At 26.7% G+C, this 18,216-nt stretch overlaps 1 protein-coding gene across 3 annotated transcripts; it reads right to left on the bottom strand.

Moving 5' to 3' along the window:
- Positions 1–535: 535 nt before the first annotated feature.
- Positions 536–10,532, bottom strand: LOC113867907 (transcription repressor KAN1-like). 3 transcript variants are annotated; one of them, XM_027503415.1, is made up of 6 exons: positions 9,314–10,532; positions 9,117–9,193; positions 8,489–8,534; positions 7,912–8,062; positions 966–1,059; positions 536–876 (listed from the first exon to the last, which is right to left on the bottom strand). In XM_027503415.1, exons 1-6 carry the CDS (start codon positions 10,074–10,076, stop codon positions 763–765), a joined length of 1,245 nt encoding a protein of 414 aa, XP_027359216.1. In that variant the 5' UTR covers positions 10,077–10,532; the 3' UTR covers positions 536–762. The 3 variants fall into 3 exon arrangements, with proteins under 3 accessions (XP_027359216.1, XP_027359217.1, XP_027359218.1); XM_027503416.1 differs by having other exon boundaries at positions 655–876; positions 7,912–8,056; XM_027503417.1 differs by having other exon boundaries at positions 655–876; positions 966–1,056; positions 7,912–8,056.
- Between the last annotated feature and the right edge of the window lie 7,684 nt (positions 10,533–18,216).

Here is an 18,216-nt window from a genome sequence, read left to right as displayed (position 1 = left end):
GCCTTTGAATATGCTTCACTTAAGGTTACAGCTGTTACAACTGGTTTTTGCATCAAGTCAGTGGAATAGGCATATCATATAAACTAAAAGGTGTTCATTAGTGGGGCATAATGCAACCCACAATCACAACATCAACATGCAAATCACAGTGTGAAGTAACGTGGATATCTTCCAATCATAGCCGATGTATCCGGAATTTTTAAGCACAAACAACCTTTTTCAGAAATGATTTGCCAAAAGATGTGGTTTTACACTTATGAAAGAAAGCTCAATAATATATTCTTCAAATCTTTCACACCCATCACTACTTTTTAGCTTTGATGGTATCCCTTGTGTGCACAAGTCAAGTGTAAAATCAAGGAACAAAGTACTAATGATAGATAACAGCTATCAAGCTTTCACACACATTGATCACTCAAGCTATAACATTTATATAATGAAAAAAAGTTATATATAGACAAATCTTTAGGAACCTAGGGAAAAGGAGGGAAAAAGAAAATATATATAAAAAAAGATGGAACAAAAGCCTTATAATACATATGATTCCTTCTTTTCTTCAACTTTTACTTTTAAGCTATAACATTTATATAATGACTAACACAACCTAACAAGCTTTGGCTCAAAAAGAATATACAGAGATGCTTTAGATTTGTGGAAAGTGACATCTTTGTCTTAACAAAAGCACTATCTATTTATATATCTGTGCATTAATCTTTTCTTTTTTGGCTTTGTAAAGCAATCATGTAAACCAACTAAATAAAATTAGGCATGTTCATCGTTGTGCCAATTTGATCTTCCTAAGGTGATCTCCAAGCTTGGATTCTGACACTCCAAATTTTGATCCTTGAAGCTTCTTGTTTGTGTATAGTTGCTTCCCTGCACAAAGCAATTATTTTCATACCACCAAGGTCATACTCTTAGCTACTAATATGAATATATAGCAGTAGTGAAGATTATGTCACAACCTCTGACAGCTTCCCAACATGCTGAGATGATACAATATCTTGATGATTAAGCTCTTCCAAATCTCGGGAATTTGCTTGTATTCGTGCTCCTCTACTGCCAGTCATTTCAATGAACACAAATTTGAATGAATGTGATATACACACACATTAACCACCATACAACAATTTTCATTTGATTTTTCTAATGTGTAATATTTGATAATATAAATTTATATACAATTATAATATTCAATGTATTTAATATTTATATTATTGTGTCTTTCAATATATTAAAAAAATTCTTCATTAATTCAAGAACAATACCCTTTTTGTTATTCCAAGAAGGAAAGCAGTGAAAAAGTGAAAGGATAAAAACACACATGGGTTGAACTAGTGGTGACTGACTAAGCTTAATTGCATGAGGTTTGGTTCACACCCTATTCCCATCATATTATATATCAAAATACACGCACATGCATGAACAAGAAGGTTAAAAGAGGAAATAAACTGAATAATTTTACGTTGTCGAGCTTCAAAAAATAACGTGACGTTTGAACTCAGGTAGCTATGGTGAAATGATAATATTAGAGGGGAGCATAGGTTGCACATGGAAGCCATGAATATTGAATAGAGGGAAAATTATCAATTTGGGCTAGAGGTTCAGTATACCTGCAGAACACATTATAATATTTATCTTTTATTTATTTTTCATTTTCTGTTCTTGTAAAGAGCTAGTCTCTGTTAGCTTTTATTAGTTGAAAAGCAATTCATATAATTGTTCCAATTTAATATCGGTAAGATAGAGGTGGATTAGCGATCATGAATTTTTATACTAAGTCGATATAATTATATTTTTACATATTTTTAATCTTTTTCTTTTACTTATAATTCATCATATTTGTTTTTCTATTTGTTTCTTACTTTTCTTTTTTATCCACTTATTTCACACCCGGAAAATATAATTTAAATAATCTTTTTCCTCAACAAGCATGATATGTAGGTCATTTCCTGGTTGTGATAAGTGCAGCTTTCTTTTTTAATTTCCATTGGGCATGCTACTTACTTTGTTAACTTTTTAAGATGGAAATGTAAAGATGCATTTGCTTTGTTGAAATATTTTATGCATGTATTTTTTATTAGTAATTATATTTTATTTATAATTCTATAAACATCAGTTTCTTTATACTTCACTTTTTTTGTTTTTTTATTTTCATTATTTTTTATACAAATTATAAAAAATAAAAATATGATAACAATTTTGTAATTATCAAAGAAAACAGGAAATATCCTCATGAATCAAATGTGCCCTAAGGTGTCATTCCCCTTTAATTCAAATACAACAATACTGAAATGTATATTATCCTAGCATATATGGATGTTTCCTTATATTACAAACCCTTATTTAGTTGTGCACAGGTGATCTTGTGTTAGAAAATAAAAAATAGGGAGAAAATCATTTAAAGTACTGTATATTTGGTTTAGTTTATTTAAGAAACTATCATTTATTTCTTTTATATTTTTGAAAAAATGAAAAATAAATATATTTTTTAAGTATACATGCTGTTAGAAAATGGTATTTTTCTAGTTTCCACAACACATAAAAGTAGTTAACACTTCTAATGTTTATATATTTGACTTTATGTTTGTTACCATTTTTTCCTTTAATGATTATAAATAATGTATTCTTGATCAATTAAGCCCAATCTTATAATTAGGTTTAACGATACTAAACTATATTATAAGGTACACCGAAAGTTTTATTCCTGAAGGTCAAGGTGCATATGTTTCAGCAGATATTTTTAGTGCTTTGAGAAAAATTATCCTCACATTTATGTCTTCTACTGTTTTTTTAAGCTACAAGTAATGTTTAAGCTAAGACCTTTTGGAATAAGAACATATACACATTCAAAACTTTTTCTTTTTCGTTCATGTTTTACAATTCTTTATTTCATCGATAGATTCAAAACTTGCTCCTGGAAAACTCTTCAATAAACTTAGGAGGCATTAATTTGTTTGAGGAATTAGTTTATATTCACAAAAATGTTGAGATGGGTATATAATGTCATGTATATGTTTTTAAGACTTGAAAAATTATTCCCACCTAAATTTATTCCTAGGCATATTTTTTTAAGTGTAGTTTCCACTAAATTGTACCCATGAAAGGAGATGAGTATGATTCAAGTATTTTATGGGTAGTGCATATATACTGGGAGGGAAAGGTGCGTTAGTTATATATACATATATGAGACACAGATGTCTTTGTATTGGAATAAGTTTACAAATTTGAGTCTTTTATTTAACTTATATTTAATAAATTATAATTTATTATTTTAATTATCATTAGATGTAAGTTAAATAAAAAGTTTAGATCAAATATAAAAAATTTTAAACTAGTATGAATTAAATTTATACTTTCATAAATTTTTAAAAAATGTATAAAACGTCAAATGTGATCAATGTAATAAGTGTCTAAGAATAACATTCCTAAAAATATTATTTCTAGAGCATCTTATTCTTAAAAATGAAAAATCATTTCCCAAAATAAACACCTTTGTAGTCTTCATTTCAAGAAAAACTTTATAGTAGAAAAGATATCATCAATTCAACATACATCATTTATTTACTTTTCCCGATACTTAGCCTAGACATTGTAATCAAGTTGGAACATTTCTTTTTCTTTTATAGGTGATACTGATAACTGAATTTATATCTTCGTATAAATTATATAAATATTTCTATATGCTAATTAAACTTATTCTAATGACTTTAATTTACAATACAGTAACATAGAGAAACAATATATTTAGGAATAAAAATAGGTAAGATGGTTAGTAAAGGACATACGATTTATTATTTATCTTAATGACTCAATTATTCAAGATAATTCTATTTATAAAATAAATTAAACCAGAACTTTTTAAAAACTTATTTTCTTATAAAAGGCAATGTTATATACCAGTAAAAATCTTTTAAGTTTAACAAATCAATTTATTTAAATAAATATAAATAATATGGTAAATATTATTATTATAATAATTTTTTAATAATATTTAAAAGTTATATACTTAACAATCTATTTAGATACTTAAGTTTATTGGCTTACATTTATGTTCATGACCATTATCTTATTTAAAGTAGGTTTGTTGACTCATTTTAATGTCTTGTTATAAAGATTTTTAAATAAATTTTAGGTTAAGTTATATTGTTAAAAATGCCAAACTAGATATTAAAAAACATATAAAATAATTCATGCTTAGTTCTTAGAATTTAAAAAAAAAACTAATTTAATATAAATTCACCCTAACTTGATTCATTTCTATTCCTCTCTCTACATGTATGTGAGATAGAAGGAAATATTTCATTAGGTGCACAAACATCATTTTAATTCTTTTCTATATATTTATAAACCGTACAGTTTTACTGTTTACAACTACAGTTATGTATACATTGAATTGTGCTCATTTTTTTCCTTCTGATATTTCTGGATCATTCCTGAATGGTTATAATGTCTAAAAATCTCAAATAAAATATTATTACAATATGTATAGGAGCTCAGGAAATAAGTCCAATAACTTAACTTGATTTGTAATTTATTGAGTTGAATTTGAGTTACATTTCGAGTTAAAATTATTTTAAAAATTAATGACAAAGTAAAAGACTTCTCTATTTTAAATAGTATATGTTTTACACTAAAACAATATATTTGTTTTGAAATACATATCATAAAGCATAAATTTTTTAAAATTTTTTACTTTGAAAATTTATAACTTAGCTATAACGATATATAATATTTGAATTGTTACATTTTATCTAAATATCAATTTAGTTTGATTCTAATTAATCTGGTTTTACTCAAACTATAATTAGGTTGGATTTCAATTTAAGAAATTGATTATTTTTTTTTCTTTGGTCAAACGAAATTGACTGATTCAACTCAACCTAGGAAAAGTCTTATTGCAGTAGCCTGATAGGGTTGATGAATCTAGGTATAATCAATTCTGACTCTTTCATTATTTTATGCTCCCACCTTCTTATACTAATTGTTTATTAGAATAATACATATTTTTTAAATTATTAATTATATGAATTACTGCAATAGAATTTTTTTCATTAATTAAAATTCTCATATTAAAAGAATTAGAATGTAGTTATCAATCTATTTTAAGTATTCATGTGAGATACTAATAGATGTGGATATTGTTAAAAGAAAAAAAGTTAATACTTTCTTTGATTTTTTAAAGTGATAAAATTTTTGAGACAAACTAAAATAATTAAAGAGACATATAATATATGAGATGGAGAGTATCCAACTTAAAAATTCCAAAACACTCACACACACAAGTGTTGACCATATAATTATCATACATAAATTATTAAACTTAAAATTGTATTGTTTAACTATGGGATATATTATGTTGGCTGATGTTTTGTAGTGTTGTATATGTCCACTCTTAGTTGTTTCCTTTCCCTTTGTTTTTGGTTGTTTAATTAAAATTATGATAATACCATAAAAAAATTCATTTTAATTTTGATTATTTATGTAAACTTTAATAGTTTATATTTATTTTTCTCATCTTTATATATAAAAAAGGTCATTTTACTACTTTAAAAAAAATATTTCACTTAGTACATCTTACACACACATAAAATTATTAAATGAAAGAATTATTTTATATGAGTGAGTGAATGAATAAGGCAAGTCTTTGAATCTAACATAAATAATTAAAATTGAAACATAAAAATGGTTGTGTGCAATGTTAAGTAACTTTCTATCTTAACTATCTATATATAATTATATAAATAATTTTTTTCTTTCTTTCTTTCATATGCAAAGATAACCCTTTTACCTGATATTATAATTATAGTTACCTAATAATATTAAATCAAGTATTTACTTTTATATATTTGTTGCAATTTGTAATAATGGGCCTACTCTCAGGTGGAAGTGAATTTAAAGATGCGGTAACTGATAGCAAGTCATTTTTGAACATCAAGAATGCTGCTATATTACTAGCATTTCTTTTAGGTCAATACTAGAATACTTTTTAATGTCCTATTTTACTAATACATTTTTATTATCAAACAAGTTTAAGAAAAGGGCCTAAGTTATTTAATGTGGATAATAAAATTTACTCAATTACAAAAAAAATGTTTAAAAGAACAAATTATAAAAACTGTGTACCACTTATTTTTTCTCTCTTCTAAATATATGAAATGTGTAGTAAATTAAGCATATTTTAATGTATTATCTTACTAGCATATTTTTATTTTTAAAATAAATTTATATGAATTTATTAAATTTTTATCATTAGGTAATTCTTTTCTGAATCTTACTAAACAAAAAAGGGGCTTATAACATAACTGATACAATTTAGTACATCACAACAAAAGAATATTAATAAGAAAATGTTAAATAAATTATTTTACTAGCATTATTTCTCGTGTATGGGCTGTGTACTCTAGCAAAGAGAAACAATGCATTCAAGTTCAACCTCACACTACCTGTCTTTCTGACTCGAAGGAACTTTTTTGCAGTACAAACGTGAGGACCGAGAAAATTTTGCATATGAGTCAAAGCTGATCAGAAGCTAACTCAATTCTGGACCAGCATTATCATGATTTAGGGAAGCTAAAAGTGATCAATCTGGTAATTTAATATATATGAATTTATGTTCTTCAATCTATGTATGTTAATTAGTACTATGCACAATTTGCAGATTCATTTGAATGTCATAAATCATAATATTAATTAATAAAGTTTTCTTTATTTTCTTTGTCTCAAAGCAGTTCTGGAATTGCTTGTCTAATCTTTTTCATTGTCGCCACAAAAAGATGCTATATAATTTAGTGAAATCTGGATTCAATGTAGTAAAAAGAGGGTACAATTAATTGAGTTGAATGCAAAATATTAATAATTTATTTTTTGAATCACATCTTTTTTTTTTTTACGAATACTAAACAGTAGGTGTTTTATATTTGACTGTGCCAGTTGCAACATTTTTTATTGCATTAATTTTGAATTAATTTTAGTAGATTCTATGTTAGATCACCCAAAGACTGTAATTTTCAGAATTGTAAATTTGTACCTTCAATTCCACTAGAAATTGTTCCCCTACCTATCCCAATTCTCGGTAGAAAAATGTCCTTGTTGGGGTTAGTACACATAGTAGGAGTTTCCTACCTAAGTTCCTAGCCTCTTTTGTCGTATTAGTTGACTCAAATTTTGAATTAGAATCCAGCTAGTACCAAGCATCAATCTTTGATAAAGCCAAATACCAAATGTACGATTTTGCAGAAGGAAAAAAAAAGGAATTGAGTTAAAGCCCTTAAATTGGATAAAGGAAGTGTTGTGAAATAGTGTTAGTTATTGAAGGAAGATCAAAGCCAGTCCTTTAAGACTTGCAATGATAAATGGCCAAAGAAAGTAAAAAAAATAAAGTCAATATAGAGCATAAAAATATGTTGTTCTAGAAGTAGAATTTTAATCCGGAGAAAGCATTATTGAACAATGAAGGCTAGCTCCTTGAATATTAATTTGCACATAACCACTAAAAAATTCATCTAGTTCCAGAAAAATTTTCTTTCTACACATTTAAAGGAGCTGAATGTGACATTGTATCAAAAAGAGGTGCATCGGCCAAATGAGGAATCACTACTTTGATCTTCAGAAAGCAAGCAGAAGTGGAGAAAATAAATGAAAAGCAAAAGTTGTCAGAAAGAAGCACTTTTTGAGTTTCACAAAAGGGTGCACATTGGGTTTATATATAATTTTTCCAACTTTAATTATATAAAACTCAACCATGCATATATATATATATATATATATATATATATAGATAGATAGATAGAGAGATAATGAATCTAACCATGCACCCATGCAGATATAATTAGTTATAGCAGACAGTGACACCATGGCCTGCCTGCCCAAACATTCATACACATCACAGAAAGAGAGAGAAGAGGTTACCTGGAAGAAGAATTAGCCCATAGATTGCTTGAAGTATAGCCAATATCATGATCTATAGATGCATTTGGAGGTCCTCTCTGATTTGGTAAAAAGTTCTTATTTTGATTAAGGGGTAGTGTTAGGGACATGAAATCCTCATCCCCATCCCCATCTGTTATATGCATTTCATTATATACAGGCATTAATATAACTCGTAATATTGTAAACATACACGAAAATTTAAATAATTAAGTGCATATTTCAAATCAAATTAAAAATTATGTAAACATAAATTTAATAAAAAAATATAACTAATAATATTAAAATAAACATAAAATCACGATCATTCAAATATGAATTCAGATATTATTTTTTTTACCAAGTTGTACATGTTAACTTTATGCATGTACATGAATTAAACAATATTAATGGATGGATTAATAGGGTCTGAGTCATAAAGGGTTGTGAGGGAATCTTCACAGGAATTGAAAAAAGTGGACTTGAATTTGGAGCAGAGATCAAGGAATTAATTAGTAAAAAATACATTAGGTTAAAAAATATTTCAAGCGGCAAGGTTATTATTTACAATATGAATTACCTGAAGAAGCTGCAGGCTTGTCAGTGTTCTTAACAGTCCGATACATCTGCAGTATCCAAAAAAGGACAAATAAGATGAATATAATACACAGAAATGACTATAAAAATAAATAATTAAACAATGATAGATATCGGAAATCTGAATTGTCTATGAAGAAGAAGATTTTGAGGAAGAATAAAAAAATGAAAATAATATATTAAAAAAATCAAATCAGATGCTTCTTTTTGTGGGTTAGTTTAATAACCACGAGGTTGATGTTTGGTAAGGTAAGTAATTGCTTCTATTATTGAGAAATGATGGCAACTTTTCCTACTTTCTCTTTCTATCTTTATCTCTCTCTCATGAAAAGTAGAAGTTGTCATGTTCCCTGCATCAAACAACAGCTTCCACTGTTCGCATTCATTCATTCACTGCATGCCTTGGTTCTTGTGCCTCTTAGATAGACGTTGGACAAAGTCTACACACTACTCAGTCCACACACAAACGCGCCCACACACACAACCACAAAGAGAAAGAGAGAAATATATAGTTTTTCTTTCTTTCATTTTTTTCGTTTGTGATTTTGTTTTAAATGAGAAGAAAAAAGCGTAAGAAGTAAGAACAAGGGGTGAGTCATATTCATGTATACCTGCAAATGGCTCTTGACATGAGCTAATGTTAGATCTTTGACATCCATGAGTTCCAAAACCGACTTAGGAGTAGCCCCTACACAATCCAAAAAATATACATATGCAAGAGTTTAAAACATGGAAAAAGCTACATAAGTAGATGTGTAGAGCCCTCTCTCACATACACATCACAAGTAGGGAGAGAAGAGATTCTCACTTTCATGGCCACCAAGCAACGCAACAGCATGAACAAAGCGATTGTGAAGAGAACTAGTCCAACGCATTCTTGGAGCCCTCATGTTTCTCTTACTTTGTTGCCTCGACAGCATTCTTGACCTCAAAAATCCATTTGAAAAATCAGAAGCTCCAATGTTATTATTCCCAAACTGATGATGCTGTTGATGCTGATGATATTGGTGATGAGGAAAATCAAAGTACCGAAACTGTTGAGGTCTTAGACTCTCCATGGTTATCCCATTAAACCTTGAGATTGGTTCTACTGCTGCACCCCCAATAATACCATTATTATCATAATTAGGAGCTGAATTAGCGACACAAGAAGGGTATGGAACTGCATAGAGAGAAGAAAACTTAGAAGGGTCCCTCTCTATATTGTTCTCCAAAGAAGAAAAGTTACTGTAGAGAGGGATTCCATTTATGAGCCTTGTGTTTTCACCCTCAGAAAACCCATGATTATTGATTCTAACAAAGTTTCTCCTCCTCCATGTGCTTTCAACCTCATGAGTAGCAGTACTTGTGGTGTTGGCTAAGGACAGTTCTGTGTCGGTGTGAGGGCAACCCTTGATTGAACCATCACTATGAGATTTGAGGCCATCAGTATCTGCTTGTGTCCATACATCAAAGGGTGAATCTCCATCAGTGCAAATTGAAGAAGGAGCACTATTTGGGAGGCTAATGTGCAGGGAAAGATCAGGAATCGGATTCGTTGATGGGGCATGAAAAATCTTATTCTGGGGCATTTTTTAGTTACTTATATTCCCAGAAATGATTTCAAAGCTATAGTATATAGTATAACACTCAAAGGAAAAGGAACAAAAAGAAAAAAAAAGAAGAACTTAACCTTAGAGAAGGAGAATTCAGAACCAGAATAACAAGACACAGACGAAGGACTCAAGGGTGTGTGTGTGTGTGTGTGGTGTTGATATTTATTCCTCTATTACTATTGATTGAAATTTGATATATATAAATATAGTATAAGAGAACACCAAAGCAATAAACAAACAAGAAGAAACTAGAATATTAATTAGTCAAGGTGATTAATTAGTAGAGGTGCAAAGTGGGGATGAAATATATCTTCTTTGAAAGAAGGCTAAGAAGACCCTTTCTCAGCTTCACAAATCAGACATGGTTCAAAGACTCTAACGGGGAAGAGAGAGAGAGAGAGGTGTGGTGGTGCATATAATATAAACAAAAGAAAAATATAAAGGGAATGGGAAAGAAAGAGAGAGATGAGTGTGTATTTTTCTTGGTTAACTTGAGTTGAGAGTATATATAGGAAAGTGACACTCCAACAATTCCTTTCTTTCTTTTTCTATTATTAACTTTGCTTTTCTGCGTAGTCAATACACGCAAAAACTGCAAAGTTGGGACAATTTTTGGTGCGTTTGATTTTTCTATCTCCAAAGACGACGGGCTGAAATATATTGAAGACTAAATAGAGTAATCAAAGAAGGGTTGCATGCACTGTTTCTTCTCCTACCTCTATCTCATCATCATCATCCCCCAAAAACTCTCTTCCCCTCTCTTAATTCTCGCATAATAATATAGCAAATAACTATGCAATTTTTTATTGCCAGATAATGACTAAAGTGAGTATATGTTTTCCATGAGATCATAATTTGACTGAAATTTAAATTTTCTTACGTTATTAAGTAATATATATAGTTATGTTAAAAGAACTATATATATATATAACATTTATCAAATAAAAATATTCATATTTTGTTATAAAATTAATTAATTACACCTTTACTATAATCATATTATATTACTCACAAAAAATATTTTAATCCATTTATTTGCTAGCTTTTTTAAATTCAGATAGATGCTTGCTAGCTAGTATTAGCATTAATTAACATAAGAAATTAAGAAAAGAATAAGTTGTTACGTCTTTGAATAATACATATGTATCGATATACACGCATTTATTTATCTATCTCATTTATTACAAAGAGATAATAATGTTGTTATTTGAGTTATTAACATTACATGTAATATTTTATATAATTATATTAATTTTATGTACATATCTAAAAAATATATTTTACAACATAAAAAAATACTTAAAAATGTTCTCAATTAGATGTTCAAAAAGACTTTCTTTTTTTAAAAAAATAAAGGGTTTGACTAAAGTATCTCACATAATAAATAATTCCATTGACCCAATGTGAATTAATTGAATTTAAAAAAAAATATAACCTTTAATATAATATTTTGATTTCATTAATTTACATAAGATAGAGATATTTATTTCACATGGTAACTTTGACAAATAAAAAAGATCTTGGTTTCTAGTTTATCCGCTAGTTGTACTGCAAGAAACTCTCATGCGCCGTTCATATATTTTGCGTGGATGCTTAAAATTGACAAAGATATACGCATTTACTAGCCTATGTTCTTACACTAGATAACTTTAATTTAGTTAAAGTAGATTGGTATACTAAATAAAAAGTTGACTGTTAATTAAGAGTATATATATATATAATATTTCAAGTAAGAGGCGAGAAACAATAATTATAAACAGTAAAAAAAAAAGAAAAAATAGATAATATGATAATAATATCAAATTTAAGCTCTTTATTTTAATCTAATAATTATTATTATTAATGTTTTTCACTTCTCATAATAACAAACTCCTTCAACTTTAAATACTCTTTTATATATATATCTTTCAAGATGGAGCTTTCAGTTACACTTTTCTCTTCAAACAATAATTATGGTAAGTGAATTGCATTCATGAAGGTTGAAGTTCTGATGTTGAAAATCCTCGTCAAATCTAATGCTTTTGATGTTCTAGTCTTTCTCAATGTATAATCACTTTTGGGGCGTGAAATTGATCTTGTATAATTTGTCACATAAAAGCACTTATTCCTTGTGCTTTTTTGCATAATCAAACAGCTTTATATGGCAGAGACTCGTTAATTCAAATATACAAATTACATAATATTTCTTATTTGTCAAGTAATGACAGTTCTTTTTGCGGTACAAATATAGAAGAGAGAACAGATAATTTTCTGTCTGACGAGTTAAAGAAAAGAAAACATATATATTTAATAAAAGAGACAATTACTTAATGGGAAAAAAACTTTTCTGCAAAATTGAATAGTTTAATTGATCACAAACTATTTTTACTAAAGTTTACTAATAATAATATATTTATTAAATGATTTTATAAAAGTTAATAAATAATATCATAATTAAGAGCATGAACTAGAACTTTTCTAATAATTAAAGGAGGTAAATTTATGACTTAATTTACACCAAAAGTATATGCTTAGGTTGATGAGGATTTTAATAGAAGAAAAATATGTTTTTTATTATTAAAACTTGAGTCATCCTAACAGAAGTGTTTATGTGATTTAAAAAATGAGAATCTAAATAATAAAAGGATTCTATCAGAAAAAAAAAGGACTCTAAAAAATTGTTATATTTTAAAAATTAAATAAATAATTTGTATTATTTATAAACGATACTTTGACGACAAAACTAACCGTAGGGTTATATGAAAATTAAAAATATATATATACTTTTCTTTAAAAATACAAGAATTAAATAAAAAAAGTTGATATTTTAAGGGATAAAATACATAGCTTAACATTAACAAATCATCTGCCACAAAGTAACACAAATCTCAAGAAAAAAACAAACTAAAAAAACAAATGAAAACTAGAGCGGCTGCCATAGGTCTATTATCTTGTTATCATATATTTACGAAAGGTGAATTATCATTTGTTAACAAAAGGAAACCCAAAAAGAGATTTTAACAAAGGAAAAAGAGATTTTAACAAGGAAAATTTATCTGTGAGAACATGATAGTTACAAATCAATGCTTTAAATCACACTTACTAACACTGAGCTGTTTGTCACTTGGATCAACATGCATTGATATACTCTGTGTTTTTGTTTAAACTCTTGTGTAGGTGAATAGATGAAAGTTGGATAGCAATATGAGGTAATTTTATGATTGGCAATGAATGAATGAATGAATGAACGGTGGTTGTAATAGTGAGATAAAGAATGTTGAAATTTTTGGTGGACCCATTGACCTGAATGTGTGAAGGGACACTGAGACACATAGAGACGAAGAAAGAGGTCCTAAAGGGTTGTTTGTTTGCTTCCACATATTTGTCATTCTAAACCCTATTATTTCAAACTCATTTGTAACTTTCTTAATTCCCTTTCATCACCTTCCAAATATTCCTTTCTAATCCCCCCAACAACGTTTTCTAGTGTCATCCTCTCATATCTTATACCACAAAATGCTTATTCTCATTAATAATCATTATATAATCTCATAAAAATAGATGTAATAAATTATAAGAGCTTAATAAAACTTGACTCAGTCATTCATAGTGCATGTATTATTTATTACATCCATACAATGATTTACACTTTCAAGATATTTATCGGTAAATAAAATAATAAATTATTACTTATTAAATATAAGTTAAATAAAAAATTTAGATTAAATATAAGAGTTTTTAATATGAAAAAATCTTTTATATATATATAATAATAATATATTTTTAAATTTTACCTGATAAACAATAAAAACATAATAAATGTGTGACATACTATTATTTATATAAATTAATAAAAAATATAATAAGTTATTTTTATTTATTTTATTATATGTAGTATGATTATTATATTTTTAATTATTGAATAAAATTTTAAAATAAAAAATTTAATTTAAATATTTAAAATTTAAAGAAATTAATTAAATACTAGTAATTAAAATTAAGACAATCAGTATCATATAACGGTTAAAATATGATGACAACTAAAAGTACAATTAAGAATTTATTATAAAATATGACTTTGGAGATAAAAAGTGTATCATGTGCAAAAGTCTTGAGTTATTTTAGTTTAAAAATACTTCCTAATCTTTTATTTAGAACAAAAATATAATAATTTTTTTTTTTTAGAAAATGTTTAAAAACTTAGTCTTAAAATTTACGTTTAACAAAATTGTTAAAATTAATAATAAAAAAGAAGAAAAATGTGACATTACATATCAGAGGCAAAAGTGTGTTTTATTTTCCAACTTGTATAAATGCAGGTTGGACCTACCTATAACGAGGTAGGCTTAGCCTCTTTGATATCACTCTAATCACCATCAATGTTCTCTAATCACCATCAATGCTCTAATTACTTTCTTCCTACACTGATGTTGTATGAAAATTGCTAAGTTCTTGAGACACAGAATGAGGTGGGCACCAGATCCAGGGACAATTTTAAGAAGGGAGAACAAACACTCTTATAAATTTTTGGTCCCACTGATGAATGTTTTAAAGGTGTTAATTGAAAAAAAATTAACAATTTTTTTATAGAAAATGTTAATTTAATGTCTTAAAGAGTTTTTGTTAAGGAATTAAATTTTAGAAAGGCATTTATATTTATAACTTTTAATGAATATACGTAATTTTGATTAAGATTTATTATTTATTAACTTTTTAACCAATACGTACTGTTAAGATAATAGTCAGCAAGATTCAAAGTTTTTATTAAAAATTAAGTTAGTAATACATTATAAATAATGAAAGTGTGTATTTTTATACTCCTTTCATTTTTTTTTCTTGACTTTTAAGGTTTTGCACATTATTGAAAAAATAATTAATATTTTATTTTCATAATCAATATTCTTGTGACATTAGTTAGAGTTTGCTTAAATATTTTTAAAAACAAATTCCAAAGTTTCCCCTAGACTATATCTCAAATGTAAATAGCATGTTATGAACATTTTGAATGAAATCATTAATCAAATTAAATTTAGACCTTCTTACTTAAGCCTTAACTGATTTATCTTTTAAAATTATTGAGTGCCACATATAGCAATGTTTGATCTAGAATTATTATAATAATTATTTTTGAATGTGCACCATTGTAAGAATTATAATGAATTTTCAAAAAAGAAATTGCATTACCTTGTTGCATTTTCAAACGTGACCTACTGAAATAATGCAATGTACTTTATGTTGATTAGTAGGAGGACAAGAAACTAAAGCAAAAGGCAATGTTAGTAACTTTTGCAGACCTGTGCTTTAATTCTATTCAATGAAACAACTGCTGGTTATGTCGTACTTGAATTTTACCTGTTTAGGTAAAGAAAAATTTTATTAAAAAATTTAAAATAAAAAATAATTTTTTTAAAAATTTCTTATATTTCTTTAATTTTTTAAAAATTTCATATTTAACTTTTTTAAAGAATATAAATTGTAAGGATGTTTATATATAAACCATTTAATTTAATATAAATTGTAAAAAATAATTGAAAATCATAAAATCAAGAATGATATTGGATTGAATCAGTCTTAATTAAATATTATTAATTGAATTATTTTTTCAAACACGTCCTGAGTGAATGTGAAACACATCAAATTGTTGTGTGAAAAAATTGGAAATTGAATTAATGGGTTGGTAATTTATCTGGAGATAGTAAAAGCAATTATACTACATATGTTATAAAATAATGACGTTTAAATAACTTTTTAATACAGTAAATTTTTCGCTTTATAATTTTAGAAAATTGTTTATATCTTGCACTTTCTTTTAGTATTTCATTGACTTTTAATGGAGTTATTGATTTTACAAAGTTGTTTAAGAATATAAGACACATCTATAATAAGAATGTTCCAAGAGTTTCATTAGTTAGTATTTTAAGATATTAATTAATGAATTAATAAATAAAATTATTTTATTATATTATACTATTCAATATATTATTAACATTAAAAATATTACTTTTAATAAAAAAAATCTAATTTCTTACCAAATATCTTAAAACCTGGTTACTATTTAGTTTGCAAGATCCAAGTCGTTTATGTAGAAAATTAATAATTAAGGCTAATTACTCTACTGTTAAAGGAAACGATTTTAGTCACACATCAGTCCATTAAAATGATTATTTTTTTATGCTGTTAAAATCAATTATTTGGAATTTTTTTTTAAAATACTTATTAAATTTCAAAAATAATCTAAAATTGTTTTTTTCTTTTTCGTACTACTATGGGCACAAATTCCAAAGCAATATGGGGCCAACACACTTGAAGGGAGTGTAGTGAGAAATGATTTTGCAATCAATTGCACTATGATTGAAAGACTAAAAAAAATTAAAGAGAAAAAAGCAATTCTTTTTTCTCATTTCCAACAACCTTTTGACACCAATAGAAAAAAAAGTATAGTAGGGCAGGGCATCCATTGCAACTATATAATCTTTTAACTTTTTGAAATGATTAAAAATATTATTAATACATATTTTTATAATATATATATTAACATAATTTCATATAAAATTACTTTAAGTTTTTGATTAATATCTTAAGACTATTATTTGATATATTCAAAACAAAGTTAGTGGTTTTGCTTTGTCCTGCCAATACATGGGACATTTGAGATTGAGTTTCCTTTATTTTATCACCTTTTCTTTCTTTTTTATTCCATTTTTGACTTTCATGGTTCCTTATATAACTTAGCAACATGATGGAAGCTGTTAGGGACCTCCAGCCATGGATGCATGGGGGAGAGAGAGAGAGAGAGAGAGAGAGATGCAAACTTGGTGTCACTCATCTTTCACACTCTGAAATTGCTGAGAACATTGCATTGCATGGCTTCAGTTTATCATCAAAACCTAGTATGTTTGACTAAATTATAAATATCATACTGATAAAAAAATTTCATAAACAAATTAAAACCTTAAAATTTATAATTTAAAATTATCAAATTATTTTCTAACCAACTTCTATTTTCTTATTTTGTTTTTAATTAATAACAAATGAATATAAAATTCCATGCCTTTATTTAATAATTTTACTATAAAAATTCATTTGTTAAAAACTTTTCAAACCAAATACCAAATATCTTAAAATCATTATTCACACACATACACACACACACATCAAATATAAATAAACATGAATTTTATAATCATATATAGATAATTAAGATTAAAAATCAATTAAATATAATCAATTTTAAAATTTATATAATTTTGAAATAAATCAATTCTACTTTTGGTCCCATATTTTGGTGTTACTTTTTTTTGTCTTTGCAGCGTGGTAATGCAAGTAACATGTGACATCGTGTGTATATTAAAATTGCTGAGGCATCAAATTAAGAAACCAAGAAATAATTTAGGATGGAAGTGCTGATGCTATCAATAAATGAAAAATATTGAAGTTACCCTAATTGATTTTGAAGAAAAACATGTCTATTTCTTTCAAATAGCAAAATAATAAGGTGATTTCATAGTAGTAAAAGACCAACATCATGCTATATAATGAAATTATTTTTTTAGTCACTATTGATGTTATCATAGATATTGAATGAAGAATTTGGTCAAGGGAAGAAATATGTTGTAGGAAGGTAGTAATGAAAATATTAGAATATTCTCTAATGAATGGTTATTAAAGTTACAAGACATTGTCAATTAGCTTAGAAGGGACTTAAGAGGATAATTGACGAAGGCAAGAACAATTATTTCTATTTCTAGCATAAATAATTGACTAATATGCATACTTGCCCTCTACTCCACGTATGAGAAAAGTAGCAATTATCTCCCAAATGTTCTCTCATAACAACATGCATTTTTAACCAAACTTATTTGATGTTTTTTAAGTGTTCTTGGTACTATTTATTAACTATTTTTTTTATTTTAATAACAAATGTGTAATGTCATTGTATTTACTAATGTAAAATTTTAGTTGTGATTAATAAATAATGCTAATTACCATAAATAGTGGTTGCCATCTTCTTTAAAACGTCTTCAATACTTTATACTCATTAATCGTAGCTTGTCTTTTATTTATTATTAGCGTAAAACAAGTTTTTTTATATCAATTAAATTTTTTTTATCTTGGTTGAAGAATCGATAGATATAGT

This window comes from Abrus precatorius, unplaced genomic scaffold (assembly GCF_003935025.1).
Source record: "Abrus precatorius isolate BTA unplaced genomic scaffold, Abrus_2018 Scaffold5, whole genome shotgun sequence".
NCBI classification, from domain to species: domain Eukaryota; kingdom Viridiplantae; phylum Streptophyta; class Magnoliopsida; order Fabales; family Fabaceae; genus Abrus; species Abrus precatorius.
The sequence above is the reverse complement of the archived record's forward strand: the minus strand, read 5'-3'. Positions and strand labels throughout refer to the sequence as shown.

Coding starts and splice junctions, on each gene's coding strand:
- LOC113867907 (XM_027503415.1), bottom strand. CDS start 10,076: ATGCCCCAGAATAAGATTTTTCATGCCCCATCAACGAATCCGATTCCT. Junction 8,535..9,116: donor ATGTCAAGAGCCATTTGCAG/GTATACATGAAT, acceptor TGGATACTGCAG/ATGTATCGGACTGTTAAGAA. Junction 877..965: donor ATGTTGGGAAGCTGTCAGAG/GTTGTGACATAA, acceptor TGCTTTGTGCAG/GGAAGCAACTATACACAAAC.